The 20,076-nt window shown below is 37.1% G+C and overlaps 1 protein-coding gene across 2 annotated transcripts in view; it reads right to left on the bottom strand.

Moving 5' to 3' along the window:
- The window catches only part of MON2 (MON2 homolog, regulator of endosome-to-Golgi trafficking), an 86,253-nt gene that overhangs the window by 45,940 nt on the left and 20,237 nt on the right, over positions 1-20,076 (bottom strand). For both annotated transcript variants that reach the window (XM_070948095.1, XM_070948096.1), the window contains exons 5-15: positions 19,122-19,251; positions 18,551-18,648; positions 16,703-16,828; positions 16,071-16,265; positions 13,529-13,653; positions 13,117-13,256; positions 11,494-11,647; positions 7,937-8,172; positions 6,463-6,544; positions 3,756-3,937; positions 2,611-2,723 (exon numbers count right to left, since the gene is read on the bottom strand). In XM_070948095.1, the coding sequence (XP_070804196.1) occupies positions 2,611-2,723; positions 3,756-3,937; positions 6,463-6,544; positions 7,937-8,172; positions 11,494-11,647; positions 13,117-13,256; positions 13,529-13,653; positions 16,071-16,265; positions 16,703-16,828; positions 18,551-18,648; positions 19,122-19,251 (1,581 nt within the window). The remainder of the gene's footprint in view (positions 1-2,610; positions 2,724-3,755; positions 3,938-6,462; positions 6,545-7,936; positions 8,173-11,493; positions 11,648-13,116; positions 13,257-13,528; positions 13,654-16,070; positions 16,266-16,702; positions 16,829-18,550; positions 18,649-19,121; positions 19,252-20,076) is intronic.

The following is a 20,076-nucleotide window of genomic DNA, read 5'->3' as shown; positions in this document are numbered from 1 at the left end:
ATACATGCTTCTTTTGATACAACGGTATTTAAAGTCTTGGCTTCTGAAGCAGACTTTTTCAGCCAACATCTCTGAGAGCGTTTGGGCTGCTTGGTGGAGGAATTCTGCCCTGCACAGGGCAAATAAATTTGGCCGGTAACTCTTCCAGTCTCTTTGAGAATGGGTTCCAATGGACCTTTTTTAGCCAGACTCCAAAAACCAGAGGAAGCCCTGGCAGCAGGCAGCAGTGGCTTGTAACCTTCTTTACTGACTTCCCTTTTGGCTCTCTGAAGAAGCTAGCAGGGAAGATTTCAAATGATGATCACATTTGCGTTGGCAAACTATTGTAAGTAAGAACGAGTTGCCAAGAACCCAGATCGCAATCATGTGACCGTGGGAGCACTGCAATGGCTTTGGACATAGTCACAAATTCCATCTTTCAGCACTGTCATCATTTTTGAATGGTTGCTGAATGAACAGTCATAAAGCGAGGAATACCTGTAGTATTCTCCTGCAATTAGTATTTGAAACATATACAGAACCATATATATATTTTAATTTCATCAGATTCATTCCAGGATAGAACTAATTTATATTTATAACTGACAAGTAGCAACAATAACTAGAAACAAAACTCATTGTGCACTGTTCATTCAAGTTCATTAATATTATCCCTTTAGTGGTTTTTTAAAATAACAAAGATTAAGAAATGAATAGCCAAACTCTTTCTCAATTTACTGCAAGCTGAAATATAAATAAAGCTTGAGGATCTTACTAGACCAAAAATTCATAACTGTAATTGACAATGAGATGACATTAAATGAAACATGAAAAGATATAATTTATGCATCATAGGAACAAAGCAGAAGCCATCAAGATGGAATAATAATGTAGAATATTAAATATCTTAATTGGTTAAAGATACTATAATAGAAAGATAAAAGTGAAAGGAACCCCACATCTGATAGGTAGTAGCTGATATAAAGGGAGCAGACACAGTAACCGAGTTACTGAGTACTGGAAAGCTACTGTAAAACTTTTATAAAGAATCTCTCTGCCAAGATAAGATTCCTCCTAAAGACAAGAAAAAATAAAAGGGCAGTGACTTATCCTTAAAGAATTCTTAAAAGTATACTGAGAAACATTTTTTTTTTCATGGAATACTATAAACTTCATTTCAATTACTTACAAGGCTGCTCACCAAACATGAGATAGATAAGAATAGCTTATCTGTTTAAAGGACTTCTTGTTTTATCAGGACAGGGATGAGCCAAATCAGTAACCCACTGTGACAATGGAACACCAAGACCTGCACAGTGGCTCCCTAGTCCTCATCCAAAATGGTGGCTGGCAGGATACCTGAGTATGCAGGTGAGTAGGTGGTTTCCCCTTTCTCTGCATGCGGGGAACAGGCAGGAAAGGAAGGGAGAAGAGCTGATGCAAATTTTGCTTCTGCTGGATGGTTGTTCCTCTTAGCAGTTTGGTGAAAAATGAAAACTAAGAGGGAAATCACCGCCCAGAGCCCTCTCCGAGGGAGATGGGCGGTTAAGAAATATGAAATATAAAATAAATAAAGCTTGCAGAAAAATGGTAAAGAGGAAGAACAGTTGACAAACACAAAAGAAGTCTAAATTTACAAGCCATCATTTAATTTTAAATCATTTCAAAATCAGATTACATTCTACAATAGCCATGCAACTGAAACTAGAATGGTGCCATGAAGGCAGAAGAAAGCTCAGGAAGATTTAGTCTCCAGCTGCAAAGGTGTTTCTTGGCTATTTTACTTTCTCTTACATAGGTACGGTAAAATAGGTGTCATTCAAGCAAAAGCTGTAAATAATGAATCTGAAAATAACTGCAGGTTACTTTGACAATGAACATATTTCTTTTTATAACTAGAATATGGTATGAAAATTTGGCTTATGTATGTAACATGTTTAATGTATTAAACCATGATATATTTAATCACAGTTACTGAATAAATCATAATGCCTGCTTCATGTACCATTGTTAGGATTAAACAATTTGATGGTTAATATCATGAATATAGATCAAATATGCTATATTAGACAGGAGAGATGAAAATGTGATCTATATTAGCAATTAAAATGGGAGCTATCTATACTGTTCCTCCGTGAATACATCACTTAAATATAATGATAATTAGCATTAGCTCCCTTTCTTGGATTTCATAGGCTTTTTATGTGATTTAACTTGTACTTTTCTGTTCTGTTCTTTTCACCATGCTATAATAGAAGTCCATTCTTTTTAAAAGTCTAATATTCTACCAAACCGTGTCACGCCAATGGAAAAAAAAAGATTGCGATAGCCCAGTACAACAAAATTTGGACAATCTAAAGTTCAGATTGTTTAAATAATGTGCCTATCTGCATACTGTCTATACACACACACACACACACACACACTTCTGGATACAATTACATTTTGTACAAAAAAAGACTAAAATAAATAATTAGCATTCAGCTTTAAGAAGACATTAGGAAGCTTTTCAGTTAATGAAAATATACGTAGGTTTACTGAATTTGGCATGGCTTAATAGTGATGGGGGAAATGAGAAAAAAGATAGATAATAATGAAGCAAAAAAGAAATATTTACAAACTGTATTTTACCATTACTGTTCCCTGTGGTTGCAGAGCCAGTGGTTGCCCGACTGCTACAACTTGCTGATGAGATTCACTTGAGGGACTGATCATTTGCACACTTTGACCTTGAATAGAATAGGCTGGAAAGCAAAACAATATTTAGATATGAACTTCCATAAATTATGTTTTTAATTCAAATATACTTATGCATACATATAAATATATTTATTAAATATATTACTAATATTGTGTTTCTCCAAAAAGACGACCCACCTTGAAAAGAAGCCCTATCAGGTTTTGAGTGCATGGGATCAAATTAAGCCTCACCCACTAAATTAGCCCTAATTAAGACCCCGCCCAGGGGATGGGGCGTGGGGGTGTGACGAGGAGGTGGGGTGAGGCACACAGGTAAAAAAATAAGCTAGGGTGGGGATGGGGGGTTAGAGCTGCCCTACTTACCAGGCCTCACACATCTCGACACACGCCTCGTCTTCTTCTGCAGCTGCTTGCCACCACATGCCTGCATCGCCCTGGCCTTCGTTTTGTGTTCAGATGCCTTCTGGCAGGCATCTGAAGGCGAAATAGAGGCCAGGGTGATGCGTGCGAGTGATGGCAAGCGGCCGCAGAAGAAGTGAGTCAGCAGCTGGCTCCTGCTGGACAGGGCTGTCAGTGCCACTGCTGTGAGGTGAGTCAATAATTAGAACTCTTCAAAAAGAAGGCCTAGCTGTTTTTTCGGGGGTCAAAAGAAAATAAGACCTGGCTTTCTTTTTGGAGAAACATGGTAGTTATAACAAACTATTAGTAATAAAAATTTTAAAATCCTTAAAAAATCAGTTTGCTACTAATGGAGACATTTTAATGTAGCCTTAACATCTAAAATTATGTTGTGCATCCAAAACAGCAATGAAAGTCTTCATAGGCACATGGTAGTTTGTAATTTCTATGCACTATTAATAACATTCAACCAGTGAAGAAAAGACTGGTGGGCTTTCAGAATCTGGCCATATATAACTCTTTATCTTATCTTATCATTCACTTCTTACAGTTCCACAGATCCACATATTTTGACAAGTATGCGTGTCTAATATATATTAAGAAAAGCACTTTCTTTCAAAATTGCACAGCATTTTTGCATTTAGATGGTGTAAAATAAGACTAAATAATATCCTTACATTTACTGGAAAGGGCAGCACTAGTAGTATTCAGTACTGTCAAGGCATAGTGAGGAGGTAAAGAACCTTTGCAAATAGCAGTAATAAAGGCATCTCTTGATGTTACAAGATTTAATTTTCCACACAATGCAGCCATAGTTAGCTCAGCTTTTAGAATATTTTCTGTGGCAGCTTCATCGGTGCTGAAATAGTACAAAAATTATTAATATAATCCATACATATTAAAAGTAATTTTGATTAAAAACAAAGCATAAATATCCATATTGTTCCATTGAAAATAAAATACATACACTTTGTGCACAATTATTAGGCAAATGAGTATTTTAACCATATCGTCATTTTTATTCATATTTTCCACCTCCAAGCTGTATAAACTTGAATGCTTAGTGGATATAAGCATATCAGGTGATGTATTTGTGTAATGAAGGAAGGTGTGGCCTAAGGAGATAAACACCCTATATCAAGGTGTGCATAATTACCTGTAGGCAGCTTCTTTTCTTTAGGTAAAATGGGCCAAAAAAGAGGTTTAACTGATTCTGAAAAGTCAAAAATTGTAAAAAGTCTTTCAGAGGTACGCAGCACTCTTGAAATTGCTAAGATATTGGGGCGTGATCACAGAACCATCAAACGTTTTGTTGCAAATTGTCAACAGGGTCACAGGACTGTTTTGAGAAAAAAAGATGCACATTAACGGCCGAAGATTTGAGAAGAATCAAACATGAAGCTACCAAGAATCCATTACCCTCCAGTGCTGTCATATTCCAGAACTGCAACCTACATGGAGTGCCCAGAAGTACAAGTTGTTCAGTGCTCAGAGATATGGCTAACATAAGGAAGGCTGAAACTCGAGCACCACTGAACAAGATACTTCCATTGAAAGAGCAAGACTGGGCCAAGAAATATCTGAAGACAGATTTTTCAAAGGTTTTATGGACTGATGAGAGTGACTCTTGGCGGACCAGATGGATGGGCCTGTGGCTGGATCAGTAACAGGCACAGAACTCCACTTCAACTCAGATGCTAGCAATCTGGAGGTGGGGTACTGGTATGGGCTGGTATTATTAAAGATGAGCTAGTTGGACCTTTTTGGATTGAAGATGGACTCAGAATCAACTCCCAAACCTACTGCCAGGTTTTAGAAGACACTTTCATCAAGCAGTATTACAGGAAAATGTCTGCACCTTTCAAGAAGACCATGATTTTTATGCAGGACATTGCTCCATCACGTGCATCAAAGTACTCCACTGCTTGGCTAGCCAGTAAAGGCCTTAAAGATGAAAGAATGACATGGCCCCCTTCCTCCTCTGATCTAAACCCTTTTGAGAATTTGTGGGCTCTTTTTAAATGGGAGATTTATGGCGAAGAAAAACAGCACACCTCTCTGAACAGTGTCTGGGAGGCTGGGGTGGCTGCTGCACAAAAAGTTGATTGTCAACTGATCAAGAAACTGACAGACTCCATGAATGGAAGGCTTATGACTGTTATTGAAAAAAAGGGTGGCTATATTGGTCACTGATTTTTTTTTAAATGTCAGAAATGCTTATTTGTATGTTTTAGTTGTTTGTTTATTATTCTCACTTTAACAGATGCAAATAAATGAGTGAGATGGGCAAATTTTTCATTTATTGCATAATAATTCTGCACACTAATAGTTGCCCAATAATTGTGCACCCATAGATATTCTCCTAAGAAAGCCAATCTCACTTTTACTTTCTTAAATATTCAGGTTTGAGGCTTATTAACATTTTGGATTGACTGATAGCACTATAGTTGTTCAATAATAAAATTAATCCTCCAAAATACAGCTTGCCTAATGTGTAGAGTGTAGAACAAAAATATTTATGTAAGAATTAAGACATGCAAGATAATTACTAGACTAATTCTGAAGACACAAAACAAATTGAAAATAGAGCCCTTTAATAATATGGGCTTTTTATTATCTTTCAAATGTACATGTTTTGAAGATGTACATGTAGAATCTTTCTGGAAAATCATTTTGCATATTGTGTTACAAAAAAATAAAGTACAATAAAGCTTTGTGTTACACTAAAGTAACACAAACCTTTATATTAGTTCCAGTCTTGGTGCTGTACACATAGAAAGATTAATCTCACAGAATTCTCAGAAGTAATAATTCTAGCTAGGAAAATGTGAGAGTTGATGAAAGTTAGTGGCGGTCTCTGTCTTATGCTATAATTTATTTATTTCAAGCAATTGTTATATTATCAGCCGTGGTGGTGCAGCAGTTAGAATGCAATACTGCACGCTAACTCACGGCGCACTCCAGAGACAATATGCTAACATCGTAAACTGCTTAGAGAGGGCTATAAAGCACTGTGAAGCAGTATATAAGTCTAAGTGCTAATTGCTATTGCTATCATGTACCTGGTATCAAAAATGATAAATCTCATGTGACCATATTTATGGGTACAGTATTTTAATGTTATTTAACATAATATAATACAATGTATAAGATATAAGTTTTCTCTAGAAGAATAGAAGAAAAAAGCTTAGTCTTGCTTAACTAATCAGTTAAATTGCAACGATATCCAATTCTTTACAGTTTTTTGGTCATAAATATTTGTCTCTTAGCTCTTCAGAAATAAGATACTTAGTTGACATGCAATTTGCTATACAAATTGCTCTTAGCTTGCGTGTAAGAAAGCATAGTTTTCAAAAACGAAACTATTTAAAAACAATTCAATACCTAGCATCCAGAAGTAAAGACAGTGCAGCAAGAAGACCACACCAGCATGCATTCACCATTTCTTCCCAAACAACTTTGTGATCTTAAAGAAAACAAGTTTACAATACTATTAAATAATACTCAATTAAAAAATACTCAATAATAATCAATTATAGAAGATACATTTCTTGGTGCATTTTTGTTTTCACTTAATGTGCACTGTCCCCACAGTCATGTGATCACGATTTCCAACATCCTTTGTCAGCTATCAACAAGAAAAGTCAATGGGGCAGCTGGCAGGAAGTCACAAGTCATGGTCATGTAAAGTGCTTACTTAAAGATCCATGTGATCCTTGCTTAATGAAGACAGCTTGGACTGTTGGAACTGCCATCACGAAGTGGTACAATCACAGGATGTCATGCTTTATAACTGTGTTATTTAGCAATGACAATTCCAGTTCCAATTGCCATTGTAAACTGGGACTACCTGCATTTTATTCATATAGTGAAGAGTAACTACCTGCATTTTATTCACATAATGAAGAGTAAGTAATTTGTTGATGCAAAGATGCAAAGTTATATACAATTCCAAAATAATTTTTCAATTTTCATATTTTCAATCTGCAGTCAAGTGCTTTAGGGGATAATATATTTCACCTATTATCATCTTATGAGGTAATGCAGATAAGAAGTATACCGGGGTGAAATCCAAATTTTTTCCCTACCGGTTCTGTGGGCATGGCTTGGTGGGCGTGGCAGGGGAAGGATACTGCAAAATCCCCATTCCATCCCTACTCCTGGGGGAAGGATATTGCAAAATCTCCATTCCCACCCCACTCTGGGGCCAGCAGAGGTGGTATTTGCCGGTTCTCCGAACTACTCAAAATTTCCACTACCAGTTCTCCAGAACCTGTTAGAACCTGCTGGATTTCACCCCTGAAGTATACCTAAAGATACTATTCTAACTTATAAGTTGACAGTAACAGAATCCTGCAAATCTGAAAGTACATCTCTCCCTGCTCACATCTACAGTCAAAGAAACTAGAGAAGATCCTTGTGAGATGCTTGCCAGGTCTCTATTTCTTCTTCTCTATTTCTTCTGCTGCCTATTATCTGAGCATTGTCTAGACTGTGTCTCCTCCTCCTGTCTCCCAAGATTAGTTCCATATTCCATTACATCTTTAATTCAAACTTGTAATAAACAATCTAAACTGTTATTAAATACGTCTGTCCAAAGTTCGGTAATAGAATGGGATTTTTTTAGTAAGATAATACATGCCAATTACAGTGTAAAACTAATGGAATATTTCAACAACACTCTTACAAAATCTAAAGAACTAGTTTTGTATATTTAAAAACTATCAAATAAATAAATATATTTTAAATCAACAAAGTTTGGTCTGAATAGAAAGCGCAGCTCATTCAGAAACACATTCTATCAGCTCCTTAATGCCTTCTTCCTGTTATCAACCCAGTTTTGGATATCATCATATACCTGTATCTTTGTTAGTTTGACCAGATGTTGAATGAAAATCCTGGCGGTACGAAGATGCTGTTGGTGAGGACTGTGCATCGACTGTTGATACTTCACTGTCTATTTCAATATGTCCCAATTCTTCTTCAATCATGTTAGTTATGCCACGGACAAGATCCAGCAAACAATGAAATGCTACTGACATAGCATAGCCTTCGGGAATTGTTGGTGGCTCAACTTTATCCAACATTTCTAGACTAAAATATGAAGAAAAACCCATCCAAAATCAATCATATGGAACTGCTGATTTACGAATAGATTTGCATTACTGCAAAAGACCAGCATGCAAGTCCATACTCAAAAGAGAACTAAAACATATTAACCTGAGTCAATAAGACAGCTGAAAATAAAACTGGTTAAATTGTTACTTTTCAAGCTGGATGATTTAGGGAAATGGAAATTCTCTAGACCAGCAGTCGTCAACCTTCCAGCTCTGCGGACAGGTGGTGGCTGGGGGGGGGGGGGGGAAGGGGAGACGATGGTTTCAAGCGTTGTGTACTGCTTGCGCAAATGCAGCTTTGCGCACTTGCCTGTTGCTTGAGTGTGCTGGTTTCCAACAGGCTGCGGCCTGGCACCAGGTTGTGGACCAGGAGTTGGGAATCCCTGCTTGCTTTTGCTTTTTTCTTTTTTTCTTTTTTAAATTTATATGCCGCCCTTCTCTGGAGACTCAGGGCAGCTTACAATGCGTTAAGCAATAGCCTTCATACTTTTGTATATTTATACAAAGTCAGCTTATTGCCCCCACAATCTGGGTCCTCTAGACTGATTAAACCAAATAAGAAAAGATCAATATTTAATGCTTTGAACATATGTATGTCAAAAGAATTAGCCTCTGAAGCTTTCAAATGCTATTCTGATGCCATAAGAATAGCTTGTGTTATTTATTGCATTTTTGTTCCGGTCTTTCATTAGGTAAGTTTGTAGGGCTCACAGAATAAAATCCGGAATAATTTCAAACATAACAAAATGAAATAATCTAAAAATAAAGGACGAATAAAAACACATGGATAACAAAAATATAATTAATTAAAATACTAAGTAACAACATGTAATATGATGCTAACCACCTGAAAACAACCCATCTGTGTGATTTTATGAAGACAGAACAGTGATAGGAAATATTTATCTGCTGCCATCACTGTGATGCAACAGATCCCAAAATATTCTCTAGATCAGGGTGTCAAGCTCAAGGCCTGTGGGCTGGATCCGGCCCATGGGGTGCTTAGATCTGGCCCATGGGGCTGTCCTGGAAACAGCAAAGGATTGCCCATATTGCCTCTGCCAGTAAAAATGGAGCTCAGGAGGGCCACGTGCAGCTCTCCCGACCTCTGTTTTCACTGGCAGAGGGTTGCAGGAGGCCATTGCAGCCAAAAACGGAGCTCAGGAACCTGTTTTCACTGGCAGAGTGCTCAGGCCACCACAGGTGCCTCTGACACGAGTGATGTCGAGCTGGCCATGCCCACCCCGGCTCCCCGAGGTCAAACACAACCCTGATGCAGCCCTCAATGAAATTGTGTTTGACATCCCTGCTCTACATCAAAATCAGTTACAGTTCTACATTCCCCTTCAGTTCTATTTCTTATAAGTTGTCCTTGATTTAGAACCATAATTGAGCCTGGAATTGTTAAGTGTGTCTTCAGATGACAATGTTACATTTTTTGTGGCAATTGTTAAGTTAAGCAAATGGGAAAGTCATTAGGTGAACCCATTGTTTACAATGGTATTTTTTGTTGGAAACCAGAAATAAATGCCAGCTTTTAGCAAAAAATGTAAACTGCACTCCTGTGACCATGGGATACTGCAAACGGCTTTAAATGCAGGGTAGTTGTTGAGCACCCAAAATGTGATCATGTAACTGTGGGGAGTTTGGGGTAGGCTGCGAATGTTAGAACTTCAAATCTCAATCATAAGTACCTTTATGGAGGTCCTTCATAACTTTAAATGGTTGCCAGTCATTAAGAAAGGACTACCTGTATGTTTATCAACCCAAAGTCCACCCCAAACCAGGGAGCTTGTTAGTTTTCCCAAAAGTTGAAGAAGGTGCTCAATATTAAACAAACAGAATTTTTTTCTATTCTAACTATTGATAGCATTTCAATCAACCTAAACTTTATATGTGTTTATTTAAAAGTTAACTTTATTTCATTCAATTGCGTTTTAATTATTTGAACCAAATCAAATAAGAATATCCATTTATTAGTTCAAACATTTGATCTTCTATTCTAAAAATACAGTATGTTTAGCACCGCAACATTCATTTGCATCAAAAGTCAAGTTTCTTGAGTTAATAGGAGGCTGAAATATACCCAAACAGTTTGTTTTTACAGATAAACTTTGACTTATGACCAAAATTGAGGTCAAAATTTCCACTGCCATGTAAAGCAGTTAAGTGAGTTTTGCTTCATTTTACGATTCTTGCCACAGATAACCAAATCACTATAGTTCTTAAGTGAATCATTGACTTTGCTTGTCGTAAGTCAGCTGGGAAGGTTAGAAATGGTGATTATATGACTCTGGGACAGTGCAACTGTTATAAATTGTTAAGTGCTAAGTGTCTGAATTCTGATCATGTGATCATGGCAATGCTACAAAAGTCATAAGTGTGAAGAAAGGTCATAAGTCCTTTTTCAGTGCTGTTTTAACTTTGAACGGTCACTAAATGAATAAGTTGAGGACTACCCTGTATTATAAATTGCCATAATTAAAAAGTACATTTTAAATTACAAAGAGAACTAGTTGTATCTAGTAGTTTAAGGTGATGGACTAGGACCAGGGAGGCCCATGTTCCAGTTCTTTTAGGGATAGAAGCCAGCTGGCTTACTTTGGCCCACAAGTTACTCTCAGCAACAAGTGATTTTTATCAAGTAGTCAGTCATATTGTCCACTACAATAATTACTTCAATTTATTTGCTTATTTAGCAAATTTACATAGCTATCCATCTCACAAATGACGCTGTGTGATTTACAAGCAAAATAACGATTAAAAACAATGAAAACAATTAACTTTTATATACCTAATATAAAAACTTGGACACAAACAAAAACAAAAATAGAAAATAAAAACATAAAGTAATAAAACATAAAAGTACCATAAAAGACAATAGGAAGACAACTATCATTTAACCTTATTCAACCATTCTGAAAACTTGCCGTAGGATCCCCAGGATTCATGAAGAACAACATTTTTAAGGCTTTCCGGAAGACTAACAGAGATGGAGCTAATCTCAGCTCAGGGAGAGTGATGTTTGGGGGATGAGGAGATTACAACATTTTCCATTCTTTTATAACATTTCCAAATAATTCTAACTGGTGTCTCCTTATACATACTTAATGAATTATTTTTTTTATTAAGACTTCTTTAAAAAATAAATGGGATTATGACATCATTGTTACCAATTTTTGATTACTCTAAATAACATATGTATGTGCTGAGGGAATGGAGGATAATTTATTCTGAAGTTTTGAGAAGATAAATTAAACAAGTTTATAAAAACAGAGAAATAAATTATTTCACTTACTAAGTAGCTTTAGCACTACCCTGTGTAGATATATTGAGGATAGGTATCCAAGTACCTCTATATTCAAAAGCAGGTAATACAGTCACACCTCCACCAATACCTAACATTCCAGGATTGGATTGTGCTGAGGCTGTACCACCAGGAACATTGCCTCCTATACAAACAAAAAAGAAAAATAATATGATATACTGCATTATGCCGTAAAACAAAAGACTGAGAAACGTTAAATACTAATGATTCAATCTTCACTTTTTGTAGTCCTGCAATATGTAGAGAATACTTACATGATCCAGAATTGAATTAGATAATAGCTTAAACAGTGAAAAGTTTAATTTATTGATATAAGCCAGACATGTCAAACACAAGGCCCGTGTCCTGGCCCTGTTGGCCACCACCTGCTTCCATGCTCCACTCACCAGCCTGGCCTCGCAGCCCACGAGACATCCCTTTTGCTGAGGTAGCTGGGGGGGGGGGGCTTGCTGGCTCCTGGGTGGCTGCATAGGTCAGATCTAAGTGACCACGTTCTGGCCCCCACATGGGAAAGCCACAGCTGCCAGCAGCACGGCCACCGGCAGAGCTGCCAATATCTCCCCCTCCCCTCATCCTTCCTGAGTGCGGAGAAAGGAAGGAGATGGGAGTGACAAGCAAGGGAGGGAGGGAGGAAGGGAGGAAGGAAAAGGGTAGGGATAGGAGGAAGGGGGGAGGAGAAGGAAGGAGGAGGAGGGGAAAGAGGGAAAGGGGGAAGAATAAGGAAGGAAGGAGGGAAGGAAGGAAGATTATGAGAGGGAGGAAGGTCTGAGGGAAGTCCTACCTTAGCACTTGGCCACCAGCAACCCTGTTGCCCTTTCGCCATCCCCTTGTCCTCTCCTTTCCTGGTGGTCTCCCATCCTACAGCTGAGGATGCTTTGATAATAAAGCTGGATCTCCTCGCAAGGAGAGAGAGTGGGCCTTCCTCTGACCCACACACTTTGCCCTCCCGCACACACCATGAGCAACCTGGCCAAGGAGAGTGAGGATAGCAGCAACAGCCTTGAGGAGGAGGTAGGCGCAGCTAGGCACCCCCTTGGAGAAGCGAGGCTAGGCTGGGCTGTGGGGTCCTAGTGTCCTGGGGGCTCGAGGGCTGGGAACTTGCCCTCCACTGCCCAGGGCTCTGGGCACCCTGCGCTGCCGTCCGGGGATCCTCCACCTGGCCTGAGAGGGATGATGAGGCTCCTCTGGTGGACAAGGGTTTGGTGCTCACCCTGCTCTTGCCTTCCTCTACTGAAGACAATGGATTCCCCCAGCCCCACCTGGGCCACCATAAGCCCTCAACATGAGCAATGTCGAGCTGGCCATGCCCCTGGCCATGCCCCACAGCCCTCCCGAGGTCAACCACAACCCTGATACAGCCCTCAATGAAATTGAGTTTGACACTGCTGATATAAACTGAGTTCTTTCAGAGTTCTAAAAATGTAAAGCATATTCTAAAGATCATAGACTGCCCTCTTATCAAATATGAATTTCTTTGTGCAAAAATGTAAAAAAAAAGTTATAGAAGAATTATAAAATAATAATAAAAATAAATATATACTGAAATAGTATTGGTCCTTGAATAAACAATTTAAAACAATAAATTCCATTTACCAGTTTGGTTTATTGTAGCTGAGGCACTTCCTGTGTTTGGTACAAGAAACAGTGATTGAATAAATGATCCCAAAGCATTCACAATGTCACGGAATACTTTGGTAGAATGCTGCTTCATATCATAAGATTGACAAAATGACCTGGTAAAAATATGAGTAAAATCATTGTTACCTTTATTTTCAAACATCTACTGAATAAACAATTTGTGACCCTATATTTTAAAATAGTTGTCCTTATGTTTATTAAAATTAGGAAAAGATTCAATAATTCAAAATAGATTTTAATATCAGGGCATTGTAATACTTTCTGGCACACCCAGCAAGAATTCTAGAATACCTCCAAATATATACTGTAAATATTTTATTTTAAAAAATCACTTAATTTGGTACATCAGTTCAGGAAAAGCCTCTACCTTAGCAGTTGTGGTTGCACACAAAGTCTGTGTATGGATTCTGCTGCAACAGCTCTTAACCACTGAGGTTTATCTGAATCCAGAAACTTTACTAGTAGTGACAGAAAGATTTCACATTCGGTTACCTAAAAACAACAACAACACTGTGTTAAGAGACAAATAATTCTAATTTAGATTAATGTGTGCAATAGGTTACTGTTACTTACAGTTGCAAGAAAAAGTATGTGAACCCCTTGGGATTATGTGGAGTTTTGCATGAATTGGTCATAAAATGTGCTCTGAACTTCATCTAAGTCACAACAATAGAAAAACACAGTCTGCTTAAAATAAAACTACACAAACATTAGATGTTGCCATGGTTTAATTGAACATAACATGTAAACATTCACAGTGCAGGGAGGAAAAAGTATGTGAGCCCCTAGCCTAATGACTTATCCAAGAGCTAATTGGAGCCAGGAGTGAGCCAACCTTGACTCCAATCAGTGTGATGATATTGGATATGTTGCTGACAGCTGTCCTGCCCTTTAAAAACACACACCTGTTTTGGGTTTACTGGTTTCAAGAAGCACTGTCTGATGTGAACCATGCCTCGCAGAAAAGAGCTCTCAGAAGACCTACGATCAAGAATTGTTGACTTGCATGAAGCTGGAAAGGGTTACAAAAGTATCTCCAAAAGCCTTGATGTTCATGTGTCCACGGTGAGACAGACTGTCTACAAATGGAGAAAGTTTAGCACTGTTGCTACTCTCCCTAGGCGTGGTCGTCCTGTAAAAATGACTGCAAGAGCACAGCGCAGAATGCTTCATGAGGTAAAGAAGAATCCTAGAGTGTCAGCTAAAGACCTACAGAAATCTCTGGCACATGCTAACATTTTTGTTGACACATCTACAATAAGGAAAACATTAAACAAGAATGGAGTACATGGGAGGACACCATGGAGGAAGCCATTGCAGTCCAAAAAAAATATTGCAGCACGTTTGAAGTTTGCAAAAGAGCACCTGGATGTTCCACAGTACTACTGGCAAAATATACTGTGGACAGATGAAACCAAAATTGAGTTGTTTGGGAAGAACACACAACACTATGTGTGGAGAAAAAAAAGCACAGCACACCAACATCAAAACCTCATCCCCACTGTAAAACAAGGCGGAGGGAGCATCATGGTTTGGGGCTGCTTTGCTGCCTCAAGGCTTGGACAGATTGTTGTCATTGATGGGAAAATTATTATTTATTATTATTATTTATTAGATTTCTATACCGCCCTACTCCCGAAGGACTCAGGGCGGTGCACAGCCAAACAATAAAAACACATACAATACAAAATTTAAAAAATAGAATAAAATCAAATTAAATAATTTTGGCCCCAACAAATTTAAAACCCCAAACTTTTAAAACCAATTTAAAATTGAATATATAAATACTAAAAGATATTTAAAATTTTAAAAATCTTTTATAAAAGAGGGGGAAAATTAGGCCAGGCCGGCCTGGTGAAATAGTAAGGTCTTTAAGGCGCGGCGGAAGGTGCGCAGATCCGGGATCCTCCGTATCTCTGGGGGGAGCTCGTTCCAGATAGTAGGTGCCCCCACAGAGAAGGCTCTCCCCCTGGGGGCCGCCAGTCGGCATTGTTTGGCTGACGGCACAAATGAATTCCAGAGTTTATCAAGACATTTTGCAGGAAAACATATGACCATCTGTCCGCCAACTGAAGCTCCGCAGAGGATGGGTGATGCAACAGGACAATGACCCAAAGCATACAAGTAATTCAACAAAAAAATGGCTTCAACAGCACAGAATACGCTTTCTGAAGTGGCGCAGTCAGAGTCCTGACCTCAACCCGATTGAAATGCTGTGGCATGACCTTAAGAGAGCGATTCACACCAGACATCCCAAGAATATTGCGACACTGAAACAGTTTTGTGAAGAGGAGTGGTCCAAAATTACTCCAGATCGTTGTGCAGGTCTGATCTGCAACTACAGGAAACGTTTGGTTGAGATTATTGCTGCCAAAGGAGGGTCAACCAGTTATTAAGTCCAAAGGTTCACATACTTTTTCCTCCCTGCACTGTGAATGTTTATATGTTATGTTCAATTAAACCATGGCAACATCTAATGTTTGTGTAGTATTATTTTAAGCAGAATGTTTTTTTCTATTGTTGTGACTTAGATGAAGTTCAGAGCACATTTTATGACCAATTCATGCAAAACTCCACGTAATCCCAAGGGGTTCACATACCTTTTCTTGCAACTGTACATGTTACATTTAGTTACAACCTCAATTTTAATGGGAAGCAGAATTAAGAAATCTCACTTCTAAACAATTAGAAAATAATTTTTCAAGGTACAAATTATTCTAATTTGTACATACAACGGTCTACAACAAAACCCTCTGAAGTATACTTCTGAATAGATTTGCACAGAGCTGTATTGAAAATGACCCAGAGTGACTTAAGTATATAGAACAGAAATAGCATGTATCACATTTTGGTGCACAAGATATTTAAGATACATCATTTGAACAATAATATTAAAAGTGCATTCTTACCAACAAAGTATAGAACTGTTTGATTAATACAGAAACAACTCTCAAAAGGCGCATACAAATAGGAAAATAAGGCTTTTCCACTGGTGCAGGTGAAGATGAAGTACCAGAGCCTTGTCTGAATTTGATATTTGGTGAGAAGAGCTTAATCACCAGTGGACAAACTCTTTCTTTCAGAAGGAAACTAAATTCTTGATGCTGAAAGTAAAAAGAATGTTAACATGGTACATTTTAGTAGGAAAAAAACCCACTAGTAATCTTTAGGAATGCTATGTTAATATTAACATTCTAAAACAGCCATAAATACATATGTTTCAATATTTTTAACCTTCAGAAGGATAGGTATATCAAAACACATATCATCTTATCTAACCAACCAACTAACTCTGAGTTGATAAAAATATTATAGGGAAAAATGAAATCAAATGATATTATGTCTGTTTAAATTTGTTTGAACCTACTAGGTTATCTAAACATGATTAAGACTGCCAATATTTTAATGTTAGCAGATACTTTCTAACAGCTTAATATCTTTTCCAGCCTACTCCTATTTCTAATTCTAAATATAGATAGTTAAACTTACATGTCAGAAATTCTATCAGCTTCTTTCTACAATTAATAAATAAAAAAGTCACCTGTAAAAATACTTGTGGGAAATCATTGAGGACTGATTCAAGTAGCTCCAAACCAAATGTTCGAGTCATTTCTGTCATACCTACAAGCCAGTAAGGGGCATCAGCATTAACTAGTTGACAAAGATCCTAAAACAAACAAACAAACAAACAAACAAACAATTATCCTGTATCTTTGTTATTGCAATCAGTCTGGAAAAACTATAAAGTTCTACTCCTTTTAAAGAGGAAAGAACCTGCCCCAGTTGGTGTAAGATGTAAGGACCTGCCCCAGTTGGTCCCTCAGGACAAGAGGACAAGACTCTTGAATCTATTGAATTGAATCAAAAGAATTCTTACTGAGAGAAATTGGTTGCAGTAAACTCATGCGGAATCTGAAGATCCCACACAAACCATAATTCTTTTGTTTCCCAAAACCCAATGTGATGCCGAGACGATGTTTTGAGAACGCTGAGGTGCTAGGCACATTAACAGGTCACTCTCAGTTGAAATTGGCTGGGAGGGAGACTGCCCTGTTTCCTAAGACAATCCCCCTCCCTAATTCCCAAGCATCCAGGCAAAAGTGAAAGCATCCAAAGCATGCCATCCCTTTCCAACAGAATGGCAGGACATGATGGTGGACCTGATAGACTAAACAAATTTACTTGCTAATAAACTTATTATGACATCTGCAATAATAATTCTGAGCCTGGATAATTCTATAAAATATTTCATGCTGATTATAAAGCATATAATCTGCCTTTCATATTTTATAATCACCATGTAAATAACAACTGGAAGTCATGGGTTAATAATTGGTTGCCAATTCAAATGTCAAAAATTAGTTTCCCTCAAATCAGGTAAAATAAAAGAGAGTACTTATATAAAGATGTCAATAGTTCCAAAGTGACTGAAAACTATCCCATTATAAATGTAATAAAATTGCCTTTATTCAATTGTATTTTTTTGTTCTAATGATATAAACTATTGATTTGGGGTTTTTTGCACTTAGACAATAACATTATGTCTGTTCATTAAGACTTTTTGTTTATATATCCAATTTTTAGCATGTTAAATTGCTTTTATAAAACCTTTTCAATTTGACAAGAATCTTTAAATATGGCACATTTTCTGAGCATAATGAGTTCTGAATATGTCCTCAAATTTAAACAAATAGCAAGTCTGCTTATCTTAATTAATGCTGCAATCCTACAATCTAGGGAAGATGTTTTAGGGCTAAAGGGTTAATTTGATTTTCCCATCCTGTATCTTTCTTCTAGAGGAGAGAAAAAAAAGTTCCATTCTCTACAGTTACTTCATAAATATTATCATTTTATTATCTTGGGATATGAATATTGGACAGAGGAAAGGAGAATTTGACAATGTATGTTCTTGAATACTCCATAACCGCTAACCCAAGAAAAGTTTGTACCAGAAACTGATAAGCATAGTGAATTTATTTTCATTAGTAAGGAAATAAAGGAATATAACAGCTATCAATATTTTCATGGAATTATAAAATACCTTTTACCAGACCCAAGTACTGGAATTTGTATGCATGTGAGCTTCAAGTCAGTGTTGAATCCTGATGACTGCTTGGACTAGTCCTTACAAGTTTATTGGTAAGATTTTTTAGAAGTGGTTTGCCTTATTCCTAGGGCTGAGAGACTTTTTCACATAAATTAGTGTTGGGTAAATGATATTGCTTTTAGATTTATTTATTGTATTTATTATATTTATTTATTTATTGGTTATATTTCATCTCAACCAATTCATCTTCAATTAGCTATATAATTTATGTGGAGACCAATTTACATGAACAGATAACAGTCAAGGAAAAACATAAATTAAAAAAAAATGAAGCATCAATACCTGAAAAAGCATATATGCATCTTTAGCACATGGTTTCAAAGTGCTTACTGATCTTCTGTTACTATTTCCTTGATTTCCTACTGGTTCTTCAATAAAACCTATATTAAATTAGATCCAATTCAGAAAATATAAAGTGAATAGTTGGATTATCAAAACTGAACAATACTGCATTCTTTCTCCCTACATTGATTCTATAACTTAAATGTTTTGCAAGAAGCTTTGTGGTCTATAGTTGCTTTGTTCTCCTGCTAAGTAGGAAAAAGTATACATATCTAGCAAAAAGTCAGTAATCAAGAAATGAATCCTCCAACTAATCACAAAATGAAGTGTATGTATGACAATTGCTAAGCAATGAATTAACTATATAAATGCATGTGTATGTGCAGTATGCAGATATGCAAAAATTAAACTATCTTTTTGTAAACCAAGAAAACAGACTGGATGCACTTCTGTCTGATCTAAAGATTACTGATAGTCCTAGACTAGTCTTCTCTATCGCTACCTTTACTAGAAATAAAAGTTTAGCATATGCCTAAAACAAAACTGAATATCTACTACAAGCCATACGCACCTTTATAGCGTTCATCCTCAGCAACCACTCTTTCAAAAACAACGGTAACTACTTGCCGGACTGTGGCTGCTGCAGTATTATTGGTGATATTATCTTTTGTAAAGTGTAATCGAAAACAAAGAACAATTGCCTAAACAGTAAAAATTAAAACATTCTCATTACTCAACAGAAAAACATTCTCATTACAAAAGAGAAACATCATAATTCTTGCAATTTATAATTTTAACGTTGTAAGATGTGTCAAATATGTTTAATAAATAAAATAAAATGTTTTTCTAGAAATGATTCCAAAAACTATTGTTAAGGAAACATGGTATTATGTGTATAAAGATTTTCTTCAGTTTAGGAAAGCTTCCTGCTTCTCCCTCCTTTCTAACCCTACTCACCCCGCTGTGGAAGAAAGCGCCTCAATAAAAACTTCAAAAGACTCCCCTCTCCTCGCCCCCATAAAACTTCACAAATTGAACCAGATTGCCAATATCATCCAGTGCCCCAGCAGCAAAGGAAGAGTAAGGCTACACAGAATGTGAAGTTGGTGATTTCTGTGGTTAAAAAAAAAAAAGCAAAAGAAAAAGAAAAAGGGAATCCCAATGTGCATTGGGAAAGTTGAGGTACACAAAGAGGACAATAGGAAAGGTGAGGAGGAAATGTGGGCAGCTTCTGTGTGCTTTCTGCATAGCCAAGTTATTTGCAGATTGTGGGCATACATACATACATCCAGTTATGCTTTTTACAAAAAAAGACACAAGCTGGTACTAAACACTGGCATTTATTTTATTAGAAAATATACAATAGAAAAGGAAATTTGGATGCTAGACCTATGGGGAAAAATTAGCTTACGAAGAGACAATAAGTAGGCTTTCTACTATAGAGTCTAATCCTAGGAAAAACAGAAAAAAACTGAATGTGGCTTTAAGCATATCAAAAATAAAATCCAAATGCACTCTATAATTAT

Source organism: Pituophis catenifer, unplaced genomic scaffold, assembly GCF_029215685.1.
Source record: "Pituophis catenifer annectens isolate HBS135680 unplaced genomic scaffold, rPitCat1.0.hap2 SCAF_7, whole genome shotgun sequence".
Classification (NCBI taxonomy): Eukaryota; Metazoa; Chordata; class Lepidosauria; order Squamata; family Colubridae; genus Pituophis; species Pituophis catenifer.
This window is presented reverse-complemented; position numbering and strand designations above follow the sequence as displayed.